Source organism: Haematobia irritans, chromosome 3 (genome assembly GCF_050003625.1).
Source record: "Haematobia irritans isolate KBUSLIRL chromosome 3, ASM5000362v1, whole genome shotgun sequence".
Taxonomy (NCBI): domain Eukaryota; kingdom Metazoa; phylum Arthropoda; class Insecta; order Diptera; family Muscidae; genus Haematobia; species Haematobia irritans.
The window spans coordinates 66416254-66430842 of record NC_134399.1 but is presented as its reverse complement, the minus strand read 5'-3'; the positions used below and the strand labels follow the sequence as shown (position 1 = coordinate 66430842).

At 34.9% G+C, this 14589-nt stretch overlaps 1 protein-coding gene across 1 annotated transcript; it reads right to left on the bottom strand.

The window, feature by feature from the left end:
- Positions 1-5278: 5278 nt before the first annotated feature.
- Parg (Poly(ADP-ribose) glycohydrolase) lies at positions 5279-13771 on the bottom strand. The gene is made up of 3 exons (XM_075298801.1): positions 13558-13771; positions 11927-13491; positions 5279-6221 (listed from the first exon to the last, which is right to left on the bottom strand). Exons 1-3 carry the CDS (start codon positions 13736-13738, stop codon positions 5700-5702), a joined length of 2268 nt encoding a protein of 755 aa, XP_075154916.1. The 5' UTR covers positions 13739-13771; the 3' UTR covers positions 5279-5699.
- Positions 13772-14589: the final 818 nt, after the last annotated feature.

Below are 14589 nucleotides of genomic sequence, written 5' to 3'. Positions count from 1 at the left end.
CCGACAACCAGGGGATAATTGTCAATGTCAGCCACCGCTTGTAACTCCGCCGGAGTAAATCCATCAGGTCCGGGGGATTTGAATGATCCAAAGCTATTTATGCGTTAGTTAAAATTTCTTCAATATGAGAAAATAATTATGTCCAATAAATTTTCGAAAAAGGGTATGTTCGAAATCGAAACTTTTTACTATGGCGAGAAAAAATTACTAGTTTGATGGACTCATTTTTAGCAAACCAGCAAAAAAAACGTCGCCAAAAAAGTAATTAAGATGTTCTTTCTGGATCCGGAAGTGGTACAAAATTAGCGCAGAAGCGATGAATTTAACACGGGCTTGTCATAAGGGGGATGTCCACCATTTCAACAGCCGTTGCACTGAATTTGAATCACTTGGGTGTGATCTGAATTCAGTGTTTTGGATGTGAAATTTTGGATATTTTGCCATATAATACATTTTTATAATTTTTTATTTTTTTAATATATTCTAACGCTTGTCTGAAATATTTGACCTCAACTAATTCCAAAAATTCCCAATTTTTCTAGAAAGGATTTAGCATTTTTATCGACAAAATTTGAATAATTAAATCTAATCTATTTAAATCTAATCCATTGGCAACTTATAAAAAATTGAATTAAAAGAACTTCCTGTGTACACCCTCAAAAAAAATCGCCTCTCTAACATATGTTCCAAACATATTTTGCAGGAAGCACATATATTATTGGATACTGCCGAAACATTAATATGTTTGTTATATGAGAAAATATTATATGTTAGGAAGCATTTTGAGCCCAAAAATATTATATGCTTGGAAGAATTTTCCCCAAAGAAGATTGTGCTCATTCCCTAACATAATTTTCACTTCCACGAAATTTTTTAGTTCTTGGCACCTTTTTCTGTAATACAAATAATGTTGAAGAAATTATTCAATTTTATAATTTTTTTTAAATTTTACCTTTCGCCTGGACGGAGAATCGAACCGAGGACCATACAGTTTGTAAGCCAACACACTACCACTGAGCTACGTAGCTGTTATAGTCACCAGTAGACAATTATCGTTATAAGTTACATTTATATAGCATAGTTTGCAGCGCCCACGAGCACATGCAAACATAACATTATTTAACAGAAACATACATGTGTTGGCAACGTGGAGCAGTGGTTAGCATGTCTGCCGTACATGCAAAGGGTCGTGGGTTCAATCCCTGCTCCGACCAAACACCATTTTTTTTAATTTACACATTTATATTTATACTATATTAAATTTTTATAATGAAACTTCGAAATGTGGGTTATTAAAGATTTACAGTCAGAAACAGTGCTTGATATAAACGAAATGGACAGAGCTTTTGGATAAAATATTATTTTTTTATTGCAAAAATAACAATTTTGTAATAAAAAACTGGTTTTGGTATAAAAGTTTGATATTTTGGAAGGAATTCAAAAACTCTAACAAAGGAAGAACGTGGGGTCGAGTATAAACATACATAAATAATTTTATAATATACACAAATTAAATAATATTTAGACTTAAATTAAATAATATTTGAACTTAAGCGTATAAGATTTTTGGCCTTATCATAAAGCAGTTTCCGAAACAACATATAAACGGTTTCACAGAAATTGCTCTCTTTCGATTCTCTCGCTGTGTTAATTTGATATCTTTCGTCAACCCTCCCGGTTTTTATCTCTATTTCTTTCTCTATACTCTCTCTCTCTCTCTGTCGCTCTCTGAATAAAATATCACAACATATATATGTTTACTCGAAATTTGTAAATTTATATATGTTTACATTCACACATATAATTTTTATGAAACATGCATGCCCCAAACATAATATATTCCAACATATTAACATAAGTGTTCCAAACATTTAGTGTTAGTTTGAGAACATTACATGTTTGCACTTAAATATATTGTGTTTAAAAATTGTGCCCGAAACACATTTTGTTTATATCGAAACATATGAAAAACATATTTTTCTAACAGTGTAGTTAAAATAAAGAACATCTTTGGTAGAACATTTTTGGAAGTGCTTTTAAAGTTGTGCCTTTAGATGAACTTCCAATTTTTTCTTTTTTTTTGGAAAATAAAACTACATTTTTTGTTTTTGAGATAATAAAAATTGCCAAGCCATGGGCTAGTGAAATTATACTGAAGTTTCGGTTCAAACAGTCCCAAATACGTATTTATTTTTGTGATATCGGTGTTGGTAATAAAATTTATTTTAGTTTTTCTAAAATAAACTTAAATTTTCTATTTGTTTCACTTTTTCTTAGTGTATGGGCCTATATGATCCCATAGTTTATGTGGTTTTTGGAGGATGGACACCAACTTCTCATACCTAATTACACACTATTCGGAATCGAAATATTCACCATAGGATGGTGATGTAGCATAAGTTTTTTTCTAAGAAAATCAACGTTGCATATTTCAACATTTTGTCCTTTCCAATATTTGAAAAAAAATGTTTAACGCAAGTTTTTCTTTTTTAGTTTTGTGATTATCAAAAATCATGTTAGGCGTCTTTTTGGTGAGTTTCGTGAATTAAACATCATACTATTCAGGGTATCTGAGACGAATTGTTCAAATTATGTTACCCTATTTATTCCCTTCACCACTACTGTGGTACAGGGTATAATAAGTTTGTGCAAGAAATAGTGGTCATAGACCCATCTTTTAGTATACCGATCTGTTTAGAATTAAATTCTGAGTCGATTTAGCGATGTCCGTCTGTCTGTCTGTCCGTCCGTCTGTCTGTATATGTAATTTTGTGCACAAAGTACAGCTCGCAATTTAAGTCCGATCGTCCTCAAATTTGGCATAGGGCCGTTTCTTGGGACAGAGACAATCGCTATTGGTTTTGGAAAAAATAGGTTCAGATTTAGATATAGCTGCCATATATATTTATCCCCGATTTGGTCATAGTTAGCGTGTTTATCAACCGATTTTCTTGAAATACCGTACATCCAAATATTTTATGAATCTCGAAAATGTTGCAAAAAATCAGCCAAATCGGTTCAGATTTAGATATAGCTCCCATATATATCTTTCGTCCGATTTAGACTCATATGACCACAGAGGCCAAAGTTTACTACCGATCTTCGTGGAATTTTGCACAGAGGGTAGAATTGACATTCTACCAATGCTTGGTAAATTTGATTGAAATCGGTTCAAATTTAGATTTAGCTCCCATATATATCTTTCGTCCGATTTGAACTTATATGGCCACAAAAGCCAGAGTTTTGCCGTGATTTGCTTCAAATTTTGCACAAGGGGTACGTTTAGTAGTATCGGTAATTGTGCCAAATTTGGTTGATATCGGTTCAGATTTAGATATGGCTCCCATATATAAATCTTCCATCCGATTTGCACTCATATGACCAGATAGATGGTTAACCTAACCTAACTATACATATCAAACCTAACCTAACTATACATATCAAATTTAGTCAAAATCGGTTCAGATTATATGTAGCTCCCATATATACGCACATCAGAGTTGGGGAAATATGGTAGACTGTTACAAATTTTAATCCCATTTTCAATGGAAGTTTCCTCCAATTAACTGGATAGCGTTAGCCGATTTAAATTTTAATTCCAGAGAATTTGTAGAAGTAAAACAAATGTCTCCTTAATATAGCTTCCAGCAAATGTGAAGTAGTTGAGATGGTAACACAAATTGTGGCCTACATAGGGGTGAAGGGTATAATATAGTCGGTACCGCCCGACTTTATACTTTACTTACTTATTTTTATTAAACTTAGTTAAGCTGACACAAATCAGTAGAAGTAATCAAAATGCCAATGAATAAAAACGAATTACAAGATACACGAATGTAATTTGACGGTATATTGGATCATTACTCGTATTCTGGTAATCGTTATCTATCTCCCTAAAATGACCCAAATAAATAAAATTCGGATGGACTTCTGGCGAATTGGGAAGTTAGATGAAATGAACTTTTGGGTTTTCCAAGAGGAAATGGGCCTGATCAGTCAATAGTTTAACCAACCTTATAGTATTCGTACGTCCAATTTTTATGAGACTACCTAGACAATACAATGACAAACATCGACCATCTCGTATTGACAGACCAGAGCAACCGCGAAACTATTTCGGTGCAGCGTTTGACATGATTTAAGAGTAATCGGAAGGAGTAGGAATCGCTTGAAAAGGGGTAAGAATTATCGCCATTATAACATCACTTTGAAAATGGTCCAATTAAGCCACATGCGACTTCGTTGAAGATAATCTACGCCACCAAAAACTTGATAAAAATTATTTTCGCAATTCCTTCACCATTTAAAAGTAAAAATAACAAAGGTGTACACAAAGTAATATATTTTGTCATCAATCACGAAATTAATTACATTTATTTTTAATTAAATTCAATTAAAAATGAATTGACTAAATTGAAACATAAATTGATACAACCAATTTTTGTTATAGAATTTTGGTTTAGTTAAAACATTGGTTGAGTCAATTAATCTTTTAATTGAATATTTTTTAAAATTCAGTGGAAAATTTTTAGTGATATTTTCTCTGTGTAAGATATTCCATGTATCATTAATAAATTATGTCAACTAATTTAGAATGAGATCATACGCATGTTCATATTTGTATCTGAACGCACAATGTACTGTAATCAAATCACACGACAATTAAGAAAGTAAATTTTTTTGCGTTTGCATTAGAGATATCTGTTTTTATATTCAAGGTTTAACACTCACTGTGCGATAATGGGTGTGGTTTATTTATCAATGTTTACCATATATTCAATGAAAACATTTGCCAAAAATATCCCATATGAACTCTCTAATACGTGACAATTGAAACGCGCCTCCATATTTTGTTGTTGGTTTTTTGATTGAAATAAAAATGGGCACAGGTCTCGTGAATGTCAAATGGATTTTGATTGTAATCTTTTTTTAAAAATTCGGCCAAACATAGAACATATATTGAGTTAGCTATAGCGTATACGAAATTCACCATTCGAAGAAATATGGCTTTTATTATCAGGAGTCAGTCGAAAATCCACAAATCAAGCATGTTTCAAGATCATAATGTTTCTTTTTCACGGGCAATATGTAACATGGTAGTTTCAAAACAGCATCAGGGTATAATTGGCTAGAAATGACACCTAATTAAAAAAATGGAATGAAGCTTAAGTAACCTCCAATGATACAAAGATTGTTGATCCAAATAATCTATATTACTAGACCTACTTAGACTAAAAATATTTATCGAAGTAAAAACAAAATTTTAAAACATTATAAATTCAAAGGCGGAAAGCTTAACATTTTATTCGGTTTTTTTTTAACAAAAAAGAAAATTTCTTAATACTAATAAAATAAATGGAAAAATATTTTCCAATTAATCATGCAATGCCCCTGCCCACGTGTCATCAAACATGGCATGGCTGATGATTCTGACATCGGGGTAATATAAATAGCACAATCTATTGATATACACTTTTAATAATTTTGTAATAAACTGAAGGTCGCTAGAGAAATGAAAATACACGCAAGAGCATAATTAACAACAAAAATAAAAATTGTTTATATGTTATCATGTTTTAGATAAAATCTATTTATTTTCTTGTTTTGGAACAAATTTTAAAATTTTATAAAATAAAAAAAATGTATACATATATGTGGAGTATCATTGACATAATAGATTTATTGTGTGTTTTTTGAATTCATTGTTTTTGGGGCGATTTTTTCATGCAATACCGCTTGGTAGCTGGACCAGTTATTTGATTATATGTCTGATCTAGCATTTCCAAAAGAGTACGTTGCTTTGGCTTTGTACTCGGCGATGCATTCATAGCTGTTTCGGGTGCTTTATTTGGCTGTTGCTGCTGCTTCTGCTCTTGCGGCGATTCCTGATGTTTGTTGCTGGGAGACAAATTTGCGCAGGCAATGTCGGTGGCAGCCGCAAGCATATGATCAGTTTCGCTATCGTCTGATATACTAAGATCTACAACAGATACCTTTGGTGGTGGTGTTAATTTCGAATTGTCATCTTCGGAGGAGGTCGAAGCGAACAGATCCTGGCTTTCCTCTAAGCTACGTTTTGAATTCAAGGACGTACTTGGCCTTGGGGAAAGGGATTTACTAGGCGATAATACATTGGGTTCCTTGGTCTCAACCGTTGTTTTCGTATTGGTATCATTACTCGGGATGGTTTCGGTTTTGCAAATTATTTCCTGCTGACTACGCTGAAAACACAGATCCAAAAAACAGGGACAAGAAGAAAAAAATAATGTGTTCTTTTTAGAAAACCAATAAAATTTAATAACTTTAGAAACTACTAAGCAAATAATACATTTTGGAAACACCACTATGGACTGCATTCTACATCAGAACAGTAATAATGACATTTAACACGAGATACATGTCGAATTTTTTGAGTTCTCGTTTATTAGTACGAAAATTTTAAGATTATAGTGAAGTACAGACCGTTTAATAAACGCACAAAAATAAAATAAAATAAAAAAAAATAAAATACAAAATAAACAAGTACATACGGCCGCAAGTTCGGCCAGGCCGAATCTTATGTACCCACCACCATGGATTGCGTAGAAACTTCTACGAAAGACTGTGATTTAGTCCATACATGGTATATATTAGACAAAAAAGTTATGTATAGTTAAGTCTACAAATAATTACGAATCGATATGGACTTTTTGTACGTAGAGAGCCAGAATTGAAATATGGGGGTCGCTTATATGGGGGCTATATACAATTATGAACTTGATATGGACCAATTTTTGTGTGATTGGGGATCGATTTATCTGAGGGCCATATATAACTATAGACCGATATGGACCTAGTTAGGCATGGTTGTTAACGACCATATACTAGCACAATGTACCAAATTTCAACTCACTCGGATGAAATTTGCTCCTCCAAGAGGTTCCAAAACCAAATCTCGGGATCGGTTTATATGGGGCTATGTACGATTATGGACTGATATGGACCACTTTTGGCATGGTTGTTAAATATCATATACTACCACCACGTACCAAATTTCAAGCAGATCGGATGAATTTTGCTTCTCCAAAAGGCACCGGAGGTCAAATCTGGGGATCGGTTTATATGGGAGCTATATATAATTATGGACTGATAGGAACCAATTCCTGCATGGTTGTTGGATACCATATACTAACATCACGTACCAAATTTCAACGAATGGCAAGAATTTTGCTCTTCCAAGGGGCTCTGGAGGTCAAATCTGGGGATCGGTTTATATGGGGCCTATATATAATTATGGACCGATATCGACCAATTTTTGCATGGTTGCTAAAGACCATATACTAACATCACGTACAAAATTTCAGCCGGATCGGATGAAATTTGATTCTCTTAGCGGCCTCGCAAGCCATTCGGGGGATCGGTTTATATGGGGGCTATATATAATTTTGGACCGATGTCGACCAATTTTTGCATGGTTGTTAGAGACCATATACTAACACCATGTAGCAAATTTCAGCCGGATCGGATGAAATTTGCTTCTCTTAGAGGCCTCGCAAGCCAAATCGGGGGATCGGTTTATATGGGGACCGATGTGGACCAATTTTTGCATGATTGTTAGAGACCATATACTGACACCATGTACCAAATTTCAGTCGGATCGGATGAAATTTGCTTCTCTTAGGGGCCTCGCAAGCCAAATCGGGGGATCGGTTTATATGGGGGCTATATATAATTATGGACCGATGTGGACCAATTTTTGCATGGTTGTTAGAGACCATATACTAACACCATGTATATATAATTATGGACCGATGTGGACCAATTTTTGCATGATTGTTAGAGACCATATACTGACACCATGTACCAAATTTCAGTCGGATCGGATGAAATTTGCTTCTCTTAGGGGCCTCGCAAGCCAAATCGGGGGATCGGTTTATATGGGGGCTATATATAATTATGGACCGATGTGGACCAATTTTTGCATGGTTGTTAGAGACCATATACTAACACCATGTACCAAATTTCAGCCGGATCGGATGAAATTTGCTTCTCTTAGAGGCCTCGTATCTATGTTGGGAGCTATATATAATTATGGACTGATAGGAACCAATTCCTGCATGGTTGTTGGATACCATATACTAACATCACGTACCAAATTTCAACGAATGGCAAGAATTTTGCTCTTCCAAGGGGCTCTGGAGGTCAAATCTGGGGATCGGTTTATATGGGGCCTATATATAATTATGGACCGATATCGACCAATTTTTGCATGGTTGCTAAAGACCATATACTAACATCACGTACAAAATTTCAGCCGGATCGGATGAAATTTGATTCTCTTAGCGGCCTCGCAAGCCATTCGGGGGATCGGTTTATATGGGGGCTATATATAATTTTGGACCGATGTCGACCAATTTTTGCATGGTTGTTAGAGACCATATACTAACACCATGTAGCAAATTTCAGCCGGATCGGATGAAATTTGCTTCTCTTAGAGGCCTCGCAAGCCAAATCGGGGGATCGGTTTATATGGGGGCTATATATAATTATGGACCGATGTGGACCAATTTTTGCATGATTGTTAGAGACCATATACTGACACCATGTACCAAATTTCAGTCGGATCGGATGAAATTTGCTTCTCTTAGGGGCCTCGCAAGCCAAATCGGGGGATCGGTTTATATGGGGGCTATATATAATTATGGACCGATGTGGACCAATTTTTGCATGGTTGTTAGAGACCATATACTAACACCATGTACCAAATTTCAGCCGGATCGGATGAAATTTGCTTCTCTTAGAGGCCTCGCAAGCCAAATTTTGGAGTCCATTTATATGGGGGCTATACGTAAAAGTGGACCGATATGGCCCATTTGCAATACCATCCGACCTACATCAATAACAACTACTTGTACCAAGTTTCAAGTCGATAGCTTGTTTCGTTCGGAAGTTAGCGTGATTTCAACAGACGGACGGACGGACGGACGGACATGCTCAGATCGACTCAGAATTTCACCACGACCCAGAATATATATACTTTATGGGGTCTTAGAGCAATATTTCGATGTGTTACAAACGGAATGACAAAGTTAATATAACCCCCATCCTATGGTGGTGGGTATAAAAATATAGGAAAAAATAGATACGAGATTTTGAATTATAGGACTATCCCTTTTCAAGTTAAACGATTAGTCGAAATAGGATCTCAAATTTTTATATAATCAAACATTCTTTTACTGATAGGGGCTCTATAAAGTTGAGTCAAACAAAAATATGAACCCAGTAAAAACTATCATTAGCCGGTAATCTTGTAGGTAAGATTACTTAAAAAGTAACAAACACTTATTAATTGCCATCGCTACGGATTATATTTACATACGCATGTGCTGGGAAGAAAGTACTTCACTCCAGGCATACCTTCGGCCATGAAATAAGAAATGCATTTAAAGCATATAATACCCCAATATGTAATCATTTATTCATAAACGAAATCTCGAAAAATTGACTTCTCTTGCCGATTACAATGGACCAAATATGGCGAATAATGCTGTGATATAAATATGGTAAAAATAAACAAAAAAATTAACATATTCTTCTAAATAAGATTAAACGCAAATTAAGCATTCATTTAAAACATAATACAATAATGTCATTAATTTAAAACATAATTATTAGGAAATATTTGTGAAAATATTCCTAAACGGAAAAATCTTCAAAATTAATTTTTGAGTTTTTTAAGTAAATACTAAATTATTTGAATAATTATAGCTAATGATTCTATTTTATTATGTCATTAATAGCCAACTGCATTACATTTTGAGAATAAGAATTCAAAAGTTACCGAGAAGTATTGTCATTATAAGTTAGTCATATAACGCACTGCAATGTAATGCAGCGTGTAATGACAGCTTTACTCCTCATAATGCAAATTGTAATGAGATGTGGTTACCTAGGTTTTGCTGGGAAGATCTGGCTTTTTGTAAGGTTTATTTCGTTTGTATGAGAATAAGATACATTCCAAATTTAGATTGACTTAGATAGTCAGTTTATGAAATTGAATAGGAAACATTTGTGGAGGAAGTAAAGGAGCGTAGCAACTTGAAGTAAAGGATTGCAGGAACTAAGAAACACAGAAAAATTACGAAATTATGTGATCCAACTAATTTTTAATTAGAATTGCTTCCATCAAGGAAAAAAGGTGCCCAGCAAAAAAAGAGCTGCCAAAAAAGTAGTTTGGATCCCCAATATGTGATCCGGAAGTAGTGCAAACTTGGACCATCTCCAATGAATTTTACATGGGCTTGTCATAGGACGGAAGTACTCCCTTTTTGGATCCTTTGCATTGCTTTAGAAGTTGTGCCCTGGAAGTTAATTTGAATGAAGAAATTTAAAAAGCGAAAAAAACAATTTTTTTTCAACCAATTTCACTTTTTTTCATCCATATGTTTTATTACACAATTATTTTCCTATTATCTATTTTTTACAATTTGAAAAACTTTTTCGCTCCGACCAGGGGTTGAACCTGGGTATGCTGGCACCATAATAGATAACATAAAGCGTCGAAAGGTCAATTCAAATGTTTGTGATATGATCGTAATACGAAACCAAGGAATAACATTCTAATTGCTTCTCGAGATGTTCTTTATTAGTATGAACGAAAAAATAAGAAACGCAAGTTCGAATCTCACCAGCGGCAATTTTTTTATCAAATATTTTTCTAAAAAATTATTTTTTATATCATGAGTTGTTTTTATTTTTATTTTCGGCATATATTTTCGTATAAATTTCGTATCCATTAAAAATCAACAAAAAAATTAAAACTTCTCGTAATTTGCAAAACGTTCTCAAAAGAACTTCCATGGAAGCGAAAAAGTCAAACGGCACAAGTTCAAATCCCAGCGGGGATGAAATTAATTTTTTTTTATTATTTTTTTTTTACTTTTTTATTAATTTTCATTTTTTTAGTTTTTTTATTAGTTTTCTATTTTTTTGTAAAATTTAATGGTCCACAATTTGAACTTAGAATAGCCTGATTGCGTTCTTTCTAATACTTGTCCACAAGGACTGCATCGGAAGTAGAAAAAAATCATTCGGGGATCCCAAGATGCGCTTTAGAAGAAATGTTTGTGCACTTGTCCAAAAGGACTGCATCGGAAGTGGAAAAAAATCATTGGGGGATACCACGATGCGCTTTAGAAGAAAAGTTTGTGGACTTGTCCAAAAGGACTGCATCAGAAGTTGAAAAAACTCGATGGGGGATTCTGGGATGGGCTTTAAAAGAAATATTTGTGGAACTTCCAATTTTTTTGCTGGGTGCTGATGAAAAATTAATTGATCGTTTTAATTATCCAATCCAATTAATTTCTATGAATTTTTTGAGACGGACACTTAGAGAACTATGAAGCCAACATACTTTTTATCTTGTCTATCATCGATGACACCATTTTCATTTTCTACAAGAACAATTCGACGACAAAATATGGAGTAACTTGCCTGTCGAAAGAGAAGAACCAAAATCAATTTTCTTTGATATGTTAATAAAAGCTTTCGTATGAGACATATATAATTATAGATAGGATGAATTGATAGCAATTGTTTAGAGGATTACAAAATGTAGGATTTGAACCACCTCTAATGCCTAAGCACGCCTTTTGGAGATATTTGCTAAGACGGGAAGCTTGTAGTAAACTATAGCATATAACCATACAATACAAATGGGTAAAATATAAATAAAATTTAAAATAAAACTCAACAAGAGACCTATAAATTTTGGTTTCGTTTTCTAAGCCGAATTGTTTTATTATCAGCTGGCAAAAATGGGGCATTAAACCGTGTACAACATACTACGAATTAAAACCGACGGACAAGAACAAGAGGTTGTCAATAAGAATACATGCTCATAGATGTATTTCTACAAAATTAACTAAATAGATTTATTTAGACTTACCTTTAATTTGTCCAATTCGTTATATAAAAATTTGTACAAATCATTTTCGGTTGATTTACTGCCATGGAATTTTTTCAATATGGTCCATAAATCCTTGACTAGCACATTGTTCTCAATAAAAAATGTGTGCATTTTATGAACTTCATCGCGTAACACTTCATTGCCAAAGGTGAAATAGACCAAAGGGCGTCCTGTCAGTGTGCAGGCCATTAATTGTAACAAGGCTTTGAGATTAGCATCACCTCCAAATGCACCGCAACCCCAATTTCCCGAAGCGACACCAGGTGCTATAGTACTAAGAGGATGGAAAAATCCCACATAGGCTTTATTTAGTTCTCGCAGCATTAGCTCCTCACGATATTGATGTGAGGATTGATGGAAGTGTAGTGCATCTATAGCAACGATATGACACAACCGGCGCCTGGATGAATCACGGGGTGTATTATCCTCGTGATTTCCATCCCATTCGAAACTATTAGCATATCCACTATAATTACTGTAACGCTCGCAGCCCACCATTACCAAAGCTTCGGATGGTCTAAGACATTCAGTGAAAAGTTTCGATACAATTAACTCTGGACAAATAACAAAACGTATTTCTTCCTGAACACATCCACCGCCAAGAACACCGCCACCCAAAAATTTATTGGCAAAGTCGACCTGAAGCAAACCAATTCCCTGGTCTTCAATGGTGCCTGCCGAATTAATATGCAATGGTGTTACCCCTAGGGGCTTGCAAGAGGCAGCCCAATTTGGCAATTCTGATAGCGGTATAGCCCGCCTTTCAAATGTAACGCATCCCGTTGGAACATTCGATCGGTCGTTCTCTTTGGGGCATACCCTTCGAAAGTAGTGACAAATACATTTGATTTTTTCCATAACAGCCGAACCAGACGACTGGAAGAGGCGATTAAAATTGATATCCGGAAAGGTACTATATTCAGATTTCTTCTTAAGAGTGTTACGACGAGGATATGTGCAGAGAAATGCATTTGCCAAAAGACATGATATTTGCTCCTGTGTCAATGTTATCGCATGACATTTCCCCTGCTTGAGTAATGGTATTGGCGCCTGCACCAAGTCGGGCAATCTTAGAGCTAGACGTATAACTCGTGGCAGCAAATCGTCGAAGAAACCCTTTGCTTCACTCTCGTCCAGTTCATGTTCGAAGAGCCTATGCAAAGCCCGGAAATTCCACTGGCCCTGATACTTGGTATTGTATGACAATATAGCATTCTGCAAATCGTGTGAATTGTTTATGGGTCTTAACAGTGCTCTCTCAATCATTTCCCAGCGGTTTTCTATAGTGGAGGTACCATCTTCGGCCACTACTGGGTATTGCGATTTATTAGAACAAGGCAGTCTTACATGAAATGCATCCCATTTTGGATGACACTTCAAGGGTTTTGGAGGCTTTGTCTCGTCTTCTCTAATGGGAAAGTGATTCAGTACTGTATGTGTATCTGATGGTTTTACCGGTCCCAAATGATCTAGTTCAAATGGATCAAGATTACGATAGATTTCTTCCATAGAACATCCACGCCAGGACACTTCATCATGACTACCTAGTTGTTAAGAAAAAACTACATGGGTGGTACGTGGACTGTATATTTCATAATTGTATCCCTTACCATCCTTTTCATTTTCATTTTCCAACATTCGACCACACTTCACCGTCGCTACCGTAATACGTCTGCAATTTAATGCAGATGCTAGCAAAGTTTGTTGGAATTTAAGTAAAATGTTTGCTTTTGATGTCGGAAAATACCAATGGATATAAAATGTCAACTGACAGTCATGCCCCCTCACCATAACATCATTTGGAGCGCTTTTTTGTAACGATTAGGCATAATAAGAAAATATTTACCGGCAAGATTACAATGCCGATGTGGAAGCCGACAAGCCGTCGAAAAAATAATTGTAACATTAACGGCCATTTTCATGTAGCTCCGTTAGGCTTTAACTGCCAGTTAACAGAAAGTAAATTGCAATTATCTTCTCTCCGGTTAACTTTAACTGAAAAATGTTCGTCAGTTAAGTTCCTAACTGGCCTATGGAATATAAAGGCAAGATGACAGCTTCGTCCATAATACGGTTTAAAAGTTGGTTAGTTAACGGAACACTAACGGAGCTTTATGAAAATGGGGGTAAATATTCTTTCTTGATTTATCAAAACCCAAGCAATATATGTATGTAAATTTGTAGTCATTACAAATCAAAACAGCTAAATTATGATCGACAGTTATTAAAAGTTTCTGGCATTGTATATTACTATTCATTTCGGCTTCGATGTCTGCTTCAGTTATCGATAACACCAAATCAAATAGCTGGCAAGGCTAAAGTATTGCTAAACCAAAGATAATTGAGAAGAAGATGCAGTCTTGTCATAGCAAAACTGAAGCACCAGAGGACTCTGCCAACAAAATATCATAAAGTTTGCGTCGACGTGTCTCTCAAATGTACTGCCGTTAGCATCGGAAAATATCATAACATTTGTGTTTTTCATAAATTTCTTAATAAAAACCCACAAAAGCTATACCAAAACAATTGTAGAAAATTAAAATAAAACTTATGTGTATTTTAAAGCGAACATTCATTATGGTTTTATGTGAATATTGCCGTTTTGAATTTATTCCTGGGCAGAGCTGCTTTTGAAAAAATTG

What these genes read in the sequence shown, in the direction of transcription:
- Parg (XM_075298801.1), bottom strand. Translation starts at nt 13,738, where the DNA reads ATGGTGAGGGGGCATGACTGTCAGTTGACATTTTATATCCATTGGTAT. An exon ending in AAATGAAAATGAAAAGGATG is followed by an intron (nt 13,492 to 13,557) that starts GTAAGGGATACA and finishes CTTAACAACTAG; the next exon opens with GTAGTCATGATGAAGTGTCC. An exon ending in ACGAATTGGACAAATTAAAG is followed by an intron (nt 6,222 to 11,926) that starts GTAAGTCTAAAT and finishes CTGTGTTTTCAG; the next exon opens with CGTAGTCAGCAGGAAATAAT.